At 27.9% G+C, this 16,537-nt stretch overlaps 2 protein-coding genes across 2 annotated transcripts; one reads left to right on the forward strand and one right to left on the reverse strand. All coding sequences in view use genetic code 12, as the record gives it.

Moving 5' to 3' along the window:
* Positions 1-328: 328 nt before the first annotated feature.
* Positions 329-2,342, reverse strand: TPO2 (Tpo2p; the record flags this gene model as incomplete). Its single annotated transcript, XM_051766079.1, has 2 exons — positions 329-482; positions 691-2,342. The coding sequence occupies 2 exons, from the start codon at positions 2,340-2,342 to the stop codon at positions 329-331; spliced, it is 1,806 nt and encodes a 601-aa protein (XP_051617670.1).
* A 5,782-nt stretch (positions 2,343-8,124) lies between these two features.
* On the forward strand, positions 8,125-9,876 carry KGF54_005298 (uncharacterized protein; the record flags this gene model as incomplete). Its single annotated transcript, XM_051766082.1, has 1 exon — positions 8,125-9,876. The coding sequence occupies one exon, from the start codon at positions 8,125-8,127 to the stop codon at positions 9,874-9,876; it is 1,752 nt and encodes a 583-aa protein (XP_051617671.1).
* Between the last annotated feature and the right edge of the window lie 6,661 nt (positions 9,877-16,537).

Genomic DNA, 16,537 nt, shown 5'->3' on the forward strand with positions numbered 1-16,537 from the left:
ACTAGAAATTATTTTTAACGCTACCATATTTTTGTTGCTACCATTTATAGTCTCAAGTTTTTTCAAACAGTTTCGTGCAAAAAGTTATTAATAAAATCTCAACTTTATGATAATCAGAAAAGTGTACTTTACGAATAAAATTGAACAATACAATATGTAACTATGAGACTAGACAATGAGCATGATATAGGCTGCAAGTTTAACTTTTTCCAACGAGCTGATTAATAGATTATTTAAAGAATAATGAAAGGAAACTTTATCCGCATCCTTTAACCTATATTTTCGAAATCTACACAAAAGTCTATACCCTATACTGTCCTTAGTTTCACTAAGACAAATCAAAAGCAAATTTAGATTTAGCTCTAATCTTTTTACCATAAAAGAAAAACAAAAATGGGACTGGAATCATAAGAGCGGATAAACATCCTAATAAAGTAGTAGCCCATTGAATTCCTAAGTTTTGAAACATTTGAAGTGAGAACCTAGAAACATTTGGTTAGTAAAACATATTAAGGAAAATTTTTCAAGATTAATTGTTTTTCAATGATCGACTCAAACTAACCTTTTCGTGAACCTATTTGAGTTGCAAATAGAATCAATTATGAAAAAAAGATCGATAAAACATTGATATTCATCAATAAATCAACCATTCAAAAAACCAATATATCTGATAATAAAAAAGGTTCGTACAATGGAAATATAGCACCAAATCCAGAACGCATGAATGTATTACCAGCTAAAGCAGATGCAGCGTACAATAAATAACAATCGATAATATAATTGAAACAAGGAAGAAAAATTAACATCAAGCCCGCGCCCACAAACAGAGCAGCAAATGTGGGCAGAAGCCAATGAGTATGATAATTTCCTGTCCATCCCATCCAAAATAACCCGATAACAAAAACAACGGATCCCAACATCATTCCGTAAAGTTTATCTTCTGGGACCAGTTTTCCACCATTTCGATCCATTTTTCTGTTGTTTCTTTTTTCAAAAAGAATAAGTATAGCACCACCAATAAGACAACCCATTAACATGGAAATATATGGCAACTCAGCAACACCATCTCTCCAATGATATTTTGATTTGAAGATTAACGGAACAGCAGTCAAGAATAAATAAAGCATACCATAAATAAATGAGTTGTATACACTTATTAAGAATAAGATGGGTTCTCTAAATAACATGACTAATGGTCTAGTGACATTTTTTTCAACAATTTCCAGAATACTTAAATTGATTTCCTCATGTGGAGCATAGATCCCCCAATTCCCTGTTCTTCTTCTTAATTCTTCTGCTCTTTTTTTCAAAAGAATTGGATGATGAGTCTCTTCTAATAAGAAACAAGTAAACAAACATGATACTGAACCAACAATTCCCAAAAAATATGATGTCCATCGCCATCCTAGGCTGCTGTTTTTGACTGTAAAAGCTCCTAAAATGGGAGCAAGCATTGGAGCACCGAATAAACATGTTGCAAATAAAACAATACATGAAGCACGAGATCTGTTATCAAACATGTCGGCCATTACAGCTGGTGCAACTACAAGAGGCGCCAGTCCCATAAATCCTTGCATGAACCTACAGATCATAATAGTTTGTATATCTTTAGCTGTAGCAACTGCAAACGAAAACAAAGTAAAACCAAGAATACTTGGAATCATAATTATTTTTCTTCCAAATAATTCTGATAATGGACCATAAATAATAGGACCTGCAGCAAACCCCAAAACATATAAAGTGGTGGTCAAAGCAGCTACAGACCAGCCAATATGATATTTTTCCATTAAAACTGGAGCAGCAGCAGAAAACATGGCAGAACCAAGTGAAACACAAAAAGCATTAAATCCAACAACTGCAGTATACAAAATTTTTGAACGTAATGGCCAATTAAAAGGATGATATTCATCATCAACACCATCGAATTGAACAACATATGGATCTCTACTTCCTGGATGCTTTGGATATGGTCTACCATTACCCATTGGTGGTAAAGGTGATGATAAATTACTTGCTTTTTTCATTAGTTCATCATAATTTGTAGTAGTTCTTGAAAGTCTTCTTGATAAATTAATACTTGATTCAATTACGGATGTTTCATCATTAGCAGTATTATATCTTGTTATCCCAGTTGCATTTGTGTTTTGTCTAATATTATTCGGAGTTAATTGTTTTGGATCCAATTCATCAGTTCCTATACTTTTTTCTTCATCATAATTTTGACCCAAATAAATTCTCGGTTCATCTCCATTAATGGTATCATTATTTATATTACTCTCCTTATTTGTATTGTCCCTCAGTGATGATGAAGATTCTTCTTCAGGTTTGTAAACTCCAGACATGAAAAATTAACTTCAAATAATTTTGTGCGCACGCTTGGAAAAAAGTAGCAAAATTAATTATGATGAATTAAATGTAAATTGTTTTCAATAATCTAATTATAAGGAAGTGAGTGGGAAAACGATGATATGAAGTAGTCAGAAGGAAGAACGTTCAATCTATAAGTAACAAATCGAAAAAAATTAAATCTTGAACATCTTAGAGTTTTTGTTTATTTTAATTTTTAAAAGTAATATGCATAGAATTTAAAAATTTGTTGCTACTTCGGTAATTAAAATAAATAAATAATAAATTTTTTTAGTTTTTGTACTACAAAACTTGAAACTAGAAGTTAAATCTTTTATCTACGTTTAATTAAAAAAATAAATTTACTTTGAGTAGAACGATTCATCATTCCTATGCTTATGACCTAGTATATTTAGTTAAACAACTGGTTAAATTTGGAACCGCTTATTTGCAAACAAATTAATTGTATCAGTAAAAATTGTCGGTTGTAATTTTTATGATTATTTATTTCAGGATTTTTCATCATTTTTATGCTCCTACTTGTTGTGATAAAAGTTGACCACTTAGAAGAGCAAATCTGAAGAAAAGACACTGAGATTATATCCCAATTTTACTAACCATCTGAGATCGACTTGAATCAAGTTAAAGATTTTTGAAAATAATTAAAAACTATAATTAAAAATAGATTCCTTTTGAAAAATTGAAACCGCAAGGCTGAACCTTGTAAGGTTCCAAATTTTAATTGTTTAAAATTTTAGACTTCTTCTACCTATAAATATTGAAGTACGTTTAGTATGAAGCTTATGTCCGACCAAAGGTAATCAAGTTTACACAAGATTAATATTTAACATATACAAAATGAGATATTTTTCGAAATTATCAACTGTTCAGAATGTAAAGACAACACTAACTCGAAACAATTCAATTTCAACTTTAGTATCTTTCACGGATTTAACTCCAAAAACAATCAGTATTATAAAATGGTTGAAGTTAGTCGGCCTCAAAATTACAGACAATTAAAGTTTAATTTGTACCACTAAAACCATAAATGAAACAATTTTCCACTTTATTTCAAAACAATCCTTGTTAAAGCTTTGGTTTGAGCTTCGCCTTATTGATCATTACGGCAATGAGTTCATTTCGCCCTTGACTTTAGCTGCGAACATAGTAATATATATTGTCATTATCTTTTTTGATTAGACTTCGTTAGATTAATTTTGTACAAAAAAGTATATTGTTTTTGTGTTACAATTTTTATTTTTAAGTTTTTTGGTAAGGTCAGAAAAGGTTAACTTAACTTTTGACTAAAAACTGTACTGGTTTAAATGATTTAATAATTTAATATTAAATCTTTTAATGTGGTCTTTGTAGGTCAGATAAAGACAAATACTCTTCGTTTAAATTTTACGATCGGACCTATTTCTGTTATAACCACGGACTTAATTACTTTGAAAAAATTTTACAAATTTAAAACTTAAAGTTGAACAAGGGTCTTAGTCTAAAACTTTAATACTGATGCTGATCAAGTTATGGATGAAGATCATATACAAGCAGAATCTTTATGGCACCGATCGTGGCCCTCGATACCGAGATATGCATGTAAATACTGTTCATATTAATAAATCTATAAACTCAAAATTCAAGGAACGGTAATATTTTCCATTCTATATTTCAAGAAGAAATGCATACAAATCTTTAAAAACTTATGGAAAGATCAATTAGCTTCTTTTGACGACCGGTTATAGCGGGTAAATTTTTATTACAACCCCTAGAAAATCTTTGCGAATCTTAACCGGTCAAAAAACTTTTTCAGATATATACTTATGTTAGTATTCATTTGTAATGTGATCAAAGATTTAATAGTAAACTTATTGTGTATAAAAGTAAACCAATTTGTTGAATATAAGAAGGGAACGGTTTTAAATACTTTGAATAAACCCGTTTAGAAGTAATCCCTTAATAAACAATAATAAGTAGCATGTGTTAAATTAACATTACTAAAAGGTTTTAAGGTTTTATTGAAATTATATAACCGATTGAAATTATCGGTTGACGTTTCATTTTTTTTCGTTTCAAATAAATTAATACTAAATTTCAAGTATACAATTGAAATTTGTGTTTATATCATTAAGCTAGAGCTAATTTAAAGTTGAGGTAGATGATGATCGCAACCTAAATGTACTAATTTGATTCTTATGACTATTAGATTAAAAGAAAAGAAAAGTACATAAAAAATAGTGAAATGCCAGCTGTTGAGCTAAAATCAACTCATACTACAGATATTAGTAATCATTTAATGTGACAGTCAATTACAACTCTTTGGCGTTTATAATATAAGTGCATCATCGTGAGATCTAGAACAGGGCTGTTGTTTCTGGAGGTTGAAGAAGGTTAACGGCGGCCCAATAATTTGATTTGTGTTTTGAAATTGTGAAGTTTAACCAAAAATCATCACCGTTTAAAAAAAATTGCCTATGTTAAATTATCCCTAAAATCATACATAAATAATTTAAACTTCAGATAAGTACTTCTCAAATTTAAGATTTTTAGCCTTCCAAATTTTGAGAATAAATTCTAAAAAAAAGGGATACACCTGTAAATGTTAAAATTTGAGAGTCTGTACTATATACGAGGAAAAAAGTAACTGGCTTTTTAAATTTTTTGCAATACAAACCACAATCGATTGCAAGGGCTGTCTAAAAGACTAATTTAGAGCGAATAACAGGTTTTTACTGATATTGTTCAATTCCGCTCAAATCAGGTGTACTAGTTACAGGTCTAGCTCTTGGTGGCATACTGTCTATTATAAACTATATAATCGTTAATCCTTCTCAAATCCTTTTCTCAAAACATAAACTTATAAAATACTCTTATATATATATCAATTAAATTATCAATAGCAAACTTAGAAAACTCTAATCAATAACAATTATAAATTCAACATTGCTTATCTTTCAAATCAAAGATAAGATGAATTTATTTCTACTTCACAATATAAACTAAATTCAAAATGATTATGTAATAGTCTAATCTCAATACATAGATTATCAAAACATACAATCCAAATATAACAATCAATAAATATATAATTAGTAATTAATAATCAATTACCTAATATATATAATAATACTTTAATTCAATATATAGGTTGTTGTCTCTTAAACATACATAAATGTAATATCAATAATCTTAAATATATATATTGGTCGATGTCAATAATTTCAATGTCACAATTCAATAATTTGGACAATACATAGTAAGTAAACTTGCATTACTTAAATTAATAACAACATTTACTATGTATATAGCTACCTTTTTATGTGTCAGTGTAATCAAATACTTCCTATGATCTTTTCCAAAATTGAAAGACTTGACAGTCACACCTCTAAAATCAAAATTTATATTTAGCTGCAAAAAAAAAAAAAGGTTCAATAATACATTTGACAAAAACCGTAGATCCTGAAACCGTTTAGCAAATGAACCCTACATTTTTTATTATTTATATGCACTAACCTACCCAAACATTTGATTTACACTTTTATTATGAAAAGAAATCTCATGAAAGCAAATTTAACAGAGATTTTTATCAAAATCGTCAGCTAAAATGTTCAGTATAGTACGTACCTGACTTAACGATAAACGTCATTTTCTGATAGTAAATGATTTGCATTTTTAAATAAATCTTTTTTCAAAAATTCTGGTCAGTTTTTGCTACTTTAAAATTGATAATCTTTAGCAGTTTAGATTTACAAAATTGAAGTTTTACTTGCTTTATGGCATAAAGATAAGGAAACAATCTCTCAGTTTCAAAAGTCAAAAGTGTATAAAAATTTATTTGTGCATTTTTGATGTTACTCAAACGTTTCAAATGATCAAATATTTGAATCAATACTAAAATTTATACGCATAATTTTTCCTCCTAGAGTTGTTTAATTTTTTTCAGAGTACTTACAATCAATTCAGCTAATCTACTTGATTTAAAATAAATGATCATTTTAATTTTTTTGCTATAGTAAATCTATTCAATTATTCATATATGAGCTGCATTTGTATTAAAGTTGTAAATCTTTTTTTTTTCATGTATGATATATTATTTTGTCATAAATATTTTTTTTTTAGTGGGGTATTACTATGAGAAACCCTTTAAAACTAAAATAGCTAAAAATTGATCTGCATTGTCAAAAAATGATTTACAATTTATATCATACAAATATATTGATCATCTTAAAATTTTTTGACGAAGATGATAGTAATATCTTTAATGATTTGTTCTTCTTTGTGAAATATTACAAAAATCTATGCTTTTTGTTCAAATTTGACGGTATTTTTCACGAGCCATCAAAGCGTTCGGTATTTTTGCAATTTGAAGACTTCATATACTACCATGAGAAGTTTGTAAAATTTTTTTAATAGTCAGAAAGAAGTTCGTCAATAAATTTAAAAATTTTTACAGGGCTTTAAATCAAATTTTCTCGGTATAAAGAGGTAAAAGTTAGACGCTTGTAGATCATTGCATATTGGTGGAACAACGCATAATTTCAAATTACTTGAAATATTTTATCCGACCCTGCAAACATAAATGATTTTTATCATGAGTTGATGCAATACAAGCTAATTCTTGCTTTGCCACTCGATAATTCTTTCCATAAAGTTCTTCCGTCAAGTAACGCATGTATAACCTTGAAAAGAAATTATGTTGAAATTACCTTGCTATACTAGATCAAATTTAAAAAGTTACAAGAACTTATGGCATAAAAGAAATTGTACAAATCTTTTGAAATAATATTTAATTAAACCGGTTGGTTGATCAAGTTTAATTATTATTTCCTGATATCAAATTAAAAATTTTGTATTATGTAAAGTAAAGTACCTTAAAATTTCTTTTGATACATTTGAGTTTCCCCTTAAAATTATTCTTATTTGATAAAGGGGGTTATTTTTCACCAACCAAAATTATCTTGATTCAAACCATTTTAGACTGCATGGTGTAGTGATATTGTTCTATTATTTGATTTTAGAATAATAGATAAATTCACTTCATTGAACGAACCCTCAACGTTACGTCGATTGCATTAATTTTTAGTTTAGTTTCTCAATCGTTCTTACAGTCTGAGAATCTTGATCTAAATATCGGACTTAATGCATGATCTATTACTAAAAGTTCTGATAATACAGCAATTTGTTAAAAATAAAATTTATGCAACAAATACATACAGCACTTTTTTTATGTATCGGATTTTTTAAATTAGGCCATTAATTTTATGCTTTATGTAAATCCCTTGTTATTCCAGCATAGAAAGAGACTGAAAGTAGTATGTAAATTGAGAAAGCCAAAGACAGATGATCTTTAACTTTGACTTGACTCTTCATAGGAAGAGTCATGAACAGGTGTAATACTTCTCTATCGTATAAGTTCATTTCATCTTTAACTAGGTATCTGGAAATCATTTGAGGCATTAAAATATTAACAAATTTGCATCAAAGCTCGAAAGAAGCTATTAGTAGTCTTTTTTTGTCATGGATTAAGGTTCTTGAAGACTAATGTTCCGCACTTGAAGTATTGGCAGTTGCAATTAACTTGAAACAATTAATTGTAAGATGGTATTTGAGTAGTGTACATTGCAACAATAATTACCCAAAGTGGAAAAGTAATTAAATATAATCTAAAAAATCTACACATGATTTGTTGGGGAATTGCAACAAGTTTCATGAAACATCAATTAGCAAATGAAAGTTGTATAAGGTTAACTTAATTGTTTCAATCATTAATAAACAAATATGGCTACAAAACTAAATTTTATAACATTACCTGATTCAATTAAAACTAAAATCATATCCTATTTACCACAACAATCATTGATCAATTTATCACAAACGAATTATGAATTTTATCAACCATGTTTGAAAAAATTATATTCAAAGATTCTAATATCAGAAGTTGCACTACTTATTAGCTCATCAAAAAGAGAAATTGATTTCCAAAGTAGTAATAAGACAGTAATATATGGATTTTTAAAAAGTGCAAAAGATGAAAAATTAAATTTAAAAATGATAAATGCAAGAATATTGGTGTTGATACAAGCTTTAAGGATCAATGTGGAATTAATTGGCTATGTTAAAGAGATTTATATAATGGGGGCATTTAACGAAGAGATACGAAAGAATTTACAAGAATTAATCAATTTATTTAGCACTTTAAATGTTTGTCATATACTAAATAAAGAAGTTAGATTAGATTTAGATTTATCACATCTACAATTGAAATCAGTTATAGTTGATAAAAAAACAGAAGTTTTACAAACAGTAGAAGAGTTGATAGTAGGGGAAAATGAAACGTTGAGTCTATCATATTTAATTCATATAAATAGTTTAATTATTGCCAAAGAAGACCCAATCGACTACTATAATTGGTATGAGGAAAATGTCATCAAACCAAAACATTTCTTAAAACACCTTTGCAAGTTCAGATTGGTGTTTCATCCAACAAGTTTACAAAAATCAAATGACTTAATATCTCGAATTAATTGGCTAACCATCAAAGAGTTAGAAATAATTGTACCCTATTCCGAAACTGATGAAAATTTTGTTTTAGACTGTTTAGATTCAATACCTCCACATTTACCAAATCTTAAAAAACTATCAATTATACAAGGTACAACATTTCCAACACATGCATCAAATGAATCATTTGATTTAAATATTTTCAACTTCATCTTGAGTAATATTTCAAATTTATCATACTTATCGATAAAACACAACACACCGCAATTTGGAAATTTTTCAGATGGAATGGAAGGTAATTATCATAGAAGGTATGAAATTTATATGGTTCTTTTGCCCAAGATTATAATGAATTCAACAAGTCCAAATTTTATATTAAACTTACCTAATTTATTTCAAACTTTTGCATGTTATGAACAATCTATGAATACTATATTATGGAATGGATGTAAATGTAAATATTGTAACATTCACCTCGAAAAATTGGATAATTTTTTATTTCATCATAAATATTATTCCAAAAAAAGTGGTAAATTTAAAGATATAAATGTTTCTCATTTAATGTCTTTTATTGGTTACGAGCTAAACCAAAGACAACTACAATACCCACAAACTCAATTAGATCAATTATCGTTTCCTTTGTTTAACAAGTTATGGGATTTTCACACGATCCCCCATTCAAAAGATTTGAAATGTCTTAGTAAACAAACAATAGATTATGGAGAATATGAAGATGAAGACACAATAGAAGAAGCATCAAAACATTGTGAATTTAATAAATCAATATATCAGTTCATTCCATTATCAATTAGTCATTATATAAATAATTTAGTTCAAGAAGTTTTAAATCTTAATAGAGGTAACGCAGAAGCAAGAATTGATGAAGTCTTAGATTTAGATTTAAAAGATGGTGGTGATTTAAATTTTTCAAGTAAATTTAACTTAAAAAAAATTATTATGAATGGATTTGTTTACAATTTTGGTAATGAAATTAATGGAACTCATTTTTATGAAAATGTATATAATTAAGAATATTTAAAATTACTGCGCTTTATTGAGAGTGTATTCTACTTATGCAAATCTGATCCATTTATTGCAAATTCTATTTCTTTTTATCTATTTTGTGATTTTTGCTTTTACTTTCGAAAACTTTTTTTTCTAGAATTGTTTCCTGAAAAATATTTATCCAGAATTTGATCTTCTTACCAACACAATTTACCCAAACTAGAAGTAAAATAAATTTGATAGTCATCGAAAATTAAACTTTTTTAATACGAATGATCAACGTTGAAATTGAACCGAAAAAATCCTTCTCTAGGACTAGCCAAACAATAGAAATTTTTTATTGTTAAATTTTGATGATTTTTAGTTTGTAAAACTAAATCAACAACAAATTTGTAACATGAAATTTTAATTATTTATGAATTAATTGATATTTTATTCACATGTAGTTACTGTTGGGTTTAATTTTAATCATAACCCTTTACGTGGAGAAAAACTTGCCAATCATTTAAACCATTCTGGGTCTATAGGTCAGCTCGAAGACTTTTTTTTTACATCTGTCTTCTTCCTCTACTTCATTTATATTTTAGACCCTTTTTTAAGTTTGGTCGTATATGACTGTTAAGAAAGTATAAATTATTTTATGCAGGTAGAAAGTATAATTTTAGAGAATAATTGACATATTATTTCAAATAGTTATATTAAAATGAAGTAAAATTTCTTTTCCTTTTTAGTGATCTTGATAGACGAAATTTCATGTTATTAGCCCTTTGCTCGTTTAAATTTTCAATTAGGGTACTAAAAATGTCTAAATTTTCATTCTTCGATAACCAAACAAAGACTCAAAACCATTATTGTCGAAAGTTTTTCCTTCTTTTAAACATGTGTAATCATTTATTGTTACAAACTATTTTGTACCCTTTATTATTAATTAGAGTTTTTTAGATTTTATTGATTACAATTTTGATGGTCATATATGCCAAAACAATAGCCTAGAGAAAGGAGCTTGTAATCTATTTTTAGCATCAGTAATTTATAAAATAATTGAGTCATGTAAAATTTTTAGCCAACGAATTTTTAGTTTCCTTTTGCACGGCTATTTTACAATAGTCTCAAAGCATGTTCTAGATGCACAGATTAGCTCATATGCCAGAAGAAATCTACTTTACTTATGCAAGCTCTAATTGAACATTTCGTTATCCAATTTAGTTTGGTTTAACCTCAAATTTCAGGTTGGTTTTGTGATTCATCGAATGATTTGCAATATTTTGGATTGAACAAAGCACTATTGTTTTCTCGATAAAAGAATGATGACAGAAGAAGCTTCTACCTATTAAAAGTGTCCTTTGTGTTAAAATTCATGTCAATAACTATGCTCAAAAGGTGAATAATTTTGTCCTGATAAAAAAAATTTGGGGGATTGTTCAAATATCGAATCCATTCTCATTTGGCATTCATACATAACCATTTAACTTACATCAGTTTTGAGGCAAAACTTGAAATCCTACAGAATTTTAGTCTTTCATTAAATAGAACATGAAAACTACGGATGGAACGCTGTTTCAGAAATTATAACCAAAAATTAACCAGCTAATAGCCATCTTTCACTAGAAGAAAGATTAAAGCCCGCAAAACATGTAAAATGGGGCTTTTCGATAAATTTATCGGTTACACTTTACCTACCGTTAATCTTTAAAGTTTCTAAAACTGTTTTACAATAAACCATAATGCAATGATGAAAACGTACTCGTTGTGTTCCACAAACCATTTTAAAAAAATTTCGAAACTGCTATAAAAGAGGAAAAAACTTAAAATTAAGACCTTTCAAACCAAAACCAAGATTTCTAGAAAGAGAAATAAGATATAAAACGAAAGGATCTACAAAATTATTGAATTTAAGGTTTAAAGTTCATAACTTTATATCTTAATCAAATAGTTTCTTTTTCACTGACTTTATTTTTATACAAGAAATAAATTAAACACTTACTGAACAACTTGGAGATTAACTTATCTATAATACGAAACGAATCCAAGTTTTAAATGAAGCCACTTTCCAAATTTAACTTTTCAATAATATGAACATTTAGGCTCCTTTTACTATTTATAGTTGCCCCCACATATATTACCACTAAACAGTTTCAGCATTTCTTACAAAATTGATAAAAAACTTTCAACCATCAGTGAGCTTGTTTTTCTTATTTACTTCGTTATTGAAGTTTCAGAAAAATAATTTTGAGTAGTCTTTGTTTTAAAGTTTCAATCCCCTCAATTTTTTTATTTAATGCATTTTCTTTGTCGAGTTCTTGATGTTTCATTCTGATCGACAATAGAAACTAAACAAACGTCAAGAGTAAGATAATTTTATATTTAGAATAAATGTTGATTCTAGGAAAAAAAAAAAAAGATAAAACAGTTGCAAAGTGAAGTTGATACATTTAAAAAACGTGTATATCACATAAAAGTATAGTCACTGAGAAAAATCCCAAAAGCTCAAAAAAAAATTTACATTACATATGATAAGGTAAAGGCTTTGAAGAAAAACACTCGTAATTTTTCGTTTGTTACATAACTACTCAAATTGGTAATGGTTAGCGCATGTTAATTCATCAACAAAAAAGATCAAATAAAGTTTTTGGAGTTCATTTCGCATGAAATATTTATGCAGGTTTTTAATTTACAAATTTTTTACTTTTGGTCCAAATGTATAATCTATGCTTTGCATATGCGACTTCTACATTTTTGAATTAAACGCAATAAATGGTTAGAAGTGAAATTCATTCTGAAAAGTTCTAGAAGATTTTTCATTTTACTCTAAAATGATTTCAGATAAGTTGAGTTGAAGAAACTTGGATTCAAGCCTGAGTTAATGCAACACCAACACGATCCACAATAATTGTGACTTTGTTGTTTTATTTAACCAGCAGTTCAACGAACAACTTGAACAAGAGTCATTTTCTTGAAATTATAGGGTTTTTTCAATATGAATTACCCTTGAAAACTTGCACAAATGCCCATAGTATAAGATGAACCTTGTTCAGTTGCATGTTAGCCAAACTTTGGTTTTGTATCAATATTAGAAGTATGACCTTAGATGACCAATATTAGAAGGTTATATATATGTGATATATATTTATGAGTGATATTCTATATTGTACTATATAATCTGGAATTCATATTCAAGGGGATTTCATCCTCCTTATATATTATTCAAATTCTTAAACTCAAAGGCGGCACAATCCTTACTTCCATAATCCTTAGCATTAAGACAAGATATCATATGATTATTAAAAGTGAACAACTCATTATTAATTACTCCATTTGGATATTGACAACTTAAGCTTTTGAATGTAACCTTGTTTCATATTTCTATTTTACTTATTCTGGATACCAACTCTCTTATAATATTATTATTACTTACCTGTGATGTTTGCCTTACTTTATTATTTAACTGATGTTTGCCTTAATTTATTATTTAACTGATGTTTGCCTTAATTTATTATTTAACCTTAATCTAATATGAACTCTTGAGCCTCGGATATATGGGGTTGCATTTGAAGTTTGTACATAACTCTTAGACTCAATTCCAATTCCAAAGTCAACACATGATTGAGAATCATGTGACTAGAACCCTCATATTACTAACAATCAAATTAAAGGTTTTAACAGAGTACGTCCTTCTTCTACTATTATAGAAAAAAGAGTATAAAATTGTTACGTCTTTGTATAAAAGTCAATCATTCTCTAGGATTTCTATCAACTAGAGAGTAGAAGGACCTGTATAACCAAAGCTTGACGCGTTAAAGTGTATTTATATAAAAAATATATATTTTCTAATTAAAACTCCCTGAACTTACAATGACCTTTAGAACAAAGTTAACTCTATTCAAATGTTCTTTGATATTATAAAATTAAGTATGCCAATTTAATGGTTGTAAAATTTTGTATAATCAAACGATTTTTCAATTACTGCTAAAATTTTGAAACAATTCGGTTCGATGCGAAATGTTTTTGTGCTTTTTTATGAATCTTCTATTAGCTATAAAGGCAATTTTCCACCACCGAAAAGCAAGTCAATTTGAGTAATTTATCAGCCACCCCTTTGGGTGTTTTGGTATTGCTTCTGAAGAAAACATCTGAACAAATTTGGTCCTGAACTGTTTCTTTGAGTACTTTGGAAACTCTAGTTTCATGTCCTACTTTTCTAGAGTCAAACCATTAAGAAAAACACTAATCGTTTAAATCAAGACGAAGAGAGCACGTTGTCCAAATTAAAGTATTGTTATCTTCAAAACTGAAACTAAAATTTCTGGTGATTGAATATAGTCAAGATGATACGTTGTAAAAGTATAAATTTTAATATCGAATTAATTTTAAATTTTGTGGGTTGAAAAATTAACAATCTTTTTTCATAATTTTGTCTTGTTTTTACCTAACCAGCTAATAAGCTTGTTTGATGGGCTTGTATCCTTATTTTATAAAATTCTTATCATCAGTTCTGGTAACTATTTCTTCATAAACCTTAATATCCAAGAAATGTATTCAGAAACCTTAAGTCTATTTTTCTACTGGTTAGGGTTTATTTAAAATTATCAATGTAACAGAAATCTAATCTTTCAGAAATTCACTCTTTTGCATAAAGCTCCTGATTTGAAACAATTTCTACACTAAGTCCTACAAAAAGTGTTAGAATTTATGCTTTCAATAGTTTTTGTCTAAAATAGAGCCAATTCTCCGATATTCTTGTAAGTTCTATCTTAAACTAATAGAATCCCTTAAATTAAACCCCCAAATTCTAATTATATAACCTTAAAACTTTATTTATAATACTACAACACAAATTTATTAATTTTAAATTTAAAAACGTCAAAAAAAGTACTACTTTCTAATTATCAATAAAAAACATCTGATCTTGAAACTTTAAAATCACCAAAAATAATATATCACTAATCGTAAAGGTAAATTGATATATTTTTTAACTAAATGTATATCGTAAATGTATAGTTAACTAAAGTTTAAAAAGTTCCTAGTTCTACATAAACTTAAGTTGTAAATATTGAGATAGTTATGCAATCACTATAAAAACTTGGGTATTTTACTGATCTATTGATATATTTCAGCTTGTACTCAACTCCAGTGTCACGAGTAAATTTTATGACCTATCGTATGACTTCTTGATCCAACTAAAGTTTCGCGTATTAGTGGAAGACGACAAATTTTAAAATACCGTTCAGAACTCTCAAACCTAAGTTGTTAGGTTAAGGACTGAAAAATAAAAGTTGCAGATTTGTACGTCTAGTCAATTACAATATCAAGAAACATATGAAAGGTATAAGAAAAAGTGCAATTATGTCACATTGAAATTCAAGATAAGGTTTTCTGACCTCTTTAAAAATGTTATAATATGACAGTTGTTTATCTTTCCAATCATATGACTTGCTATTTTGTTATTGTTTCGAGAAATATTATAATTGGAAAATAAACTTTAAACTATTAAAATTTAAGTACCCTTTCTTTAATTATTATAATTGTATGTAATTTGACGCAAATTGATATAACTTTTGAAATCAGGATTCTTTTGGTAGCGGTTTGCTTGTCAAAATTTACTTGTTTGATTTACATACAGTATTATCAAGTACAAAATATTAGGGGGAAATAAGATGTATTAAATACACCATAGATTCGATGAGTAGGCGTTACATTACTATTTTATGTTGTCTCTTTGTCCCCTGACGTTTGTGAGAAATTAACTTTTGTTTATACGTTTTTTCAAAAATAAAAGCTAATTCAAACTCCAAAAGCTTATAAACTAACAAACGTAAGAAAATCAAGCTGGCAAGGTTCGCAGTAACTAGCTATTGATAATAAGTATTGATTAAAAGCTAAAAATTCAAATTTGAGTCACAAATTGTAGTTTTTGGAGAAGCATCTAGTTAGTATTCTCTCCACAATTAGAGATCTCTATTGTTGGAATAAGTATGACGTAGAACAACTACGAGTCATTTACAATTTGCATAAAAGAGATCTAAATTTTCTTGACATCCCTTGAATTTTTGAACCAGGTAAAATTTGTCCTTTAAATATATATGGATTGTTTCTGAAATTAAAAAAGAAGTAATTGTGACATTTTTTGAAGATTAAGCAGCGGAGGTGAAAATTGCAGATAAAAAAATTACCTAACTTCACCAACACATAAACAAAATTTAAAGATAACTTAAACTCTAATTACTTATCTTTCCTCACACTTTAAACACTTTAAGATCTTAGACGAATTAATTTGCTATAGATTTCATCGATTTTCAATTTTTTCTTGGTGGATATACTTATAATAATTCCGATTTTTGTTGCAATTATGGGTTTATATGACGTAATCAAGACATTGGTGAGACATGGTCTACCCGCATAATAAGAAAGATACTACAACAACTGCAAAACATTCAAGTACCTAGATCTGCTTTTAATCAATGACTAATTACATTTTGATTGTTGTCTTTTTATTGCTCGTGGATAGTGTCACCCTCGACTAACTCAAAAATGTATACTGCAGATTAACGCAAATTTATGTAAAATTTAGAAACTCTGATACTTATCTAACATAGATTTTTTATTTATAATAATATTTACCATTCTTTAAAAAAAGGAGATCAAGTGATAAAATAATATCAATCAATCAGGAATTTAACCACAAAAT

Source organism: Candida jiufengensis (genome assembly GCF_024610255.1).
Source record: "Candida jiufengensis strain CBS 10846 chromosome Unknown scaffold13, whole genome shotgun sequence".
Lineage (NCBI taxonomy): Eukaryota > Fungi > Ascomycota > Pichiomycetes > Serinales > Debaryomycetaceae > Lodderomyces > Lodderomyces jiufengensis.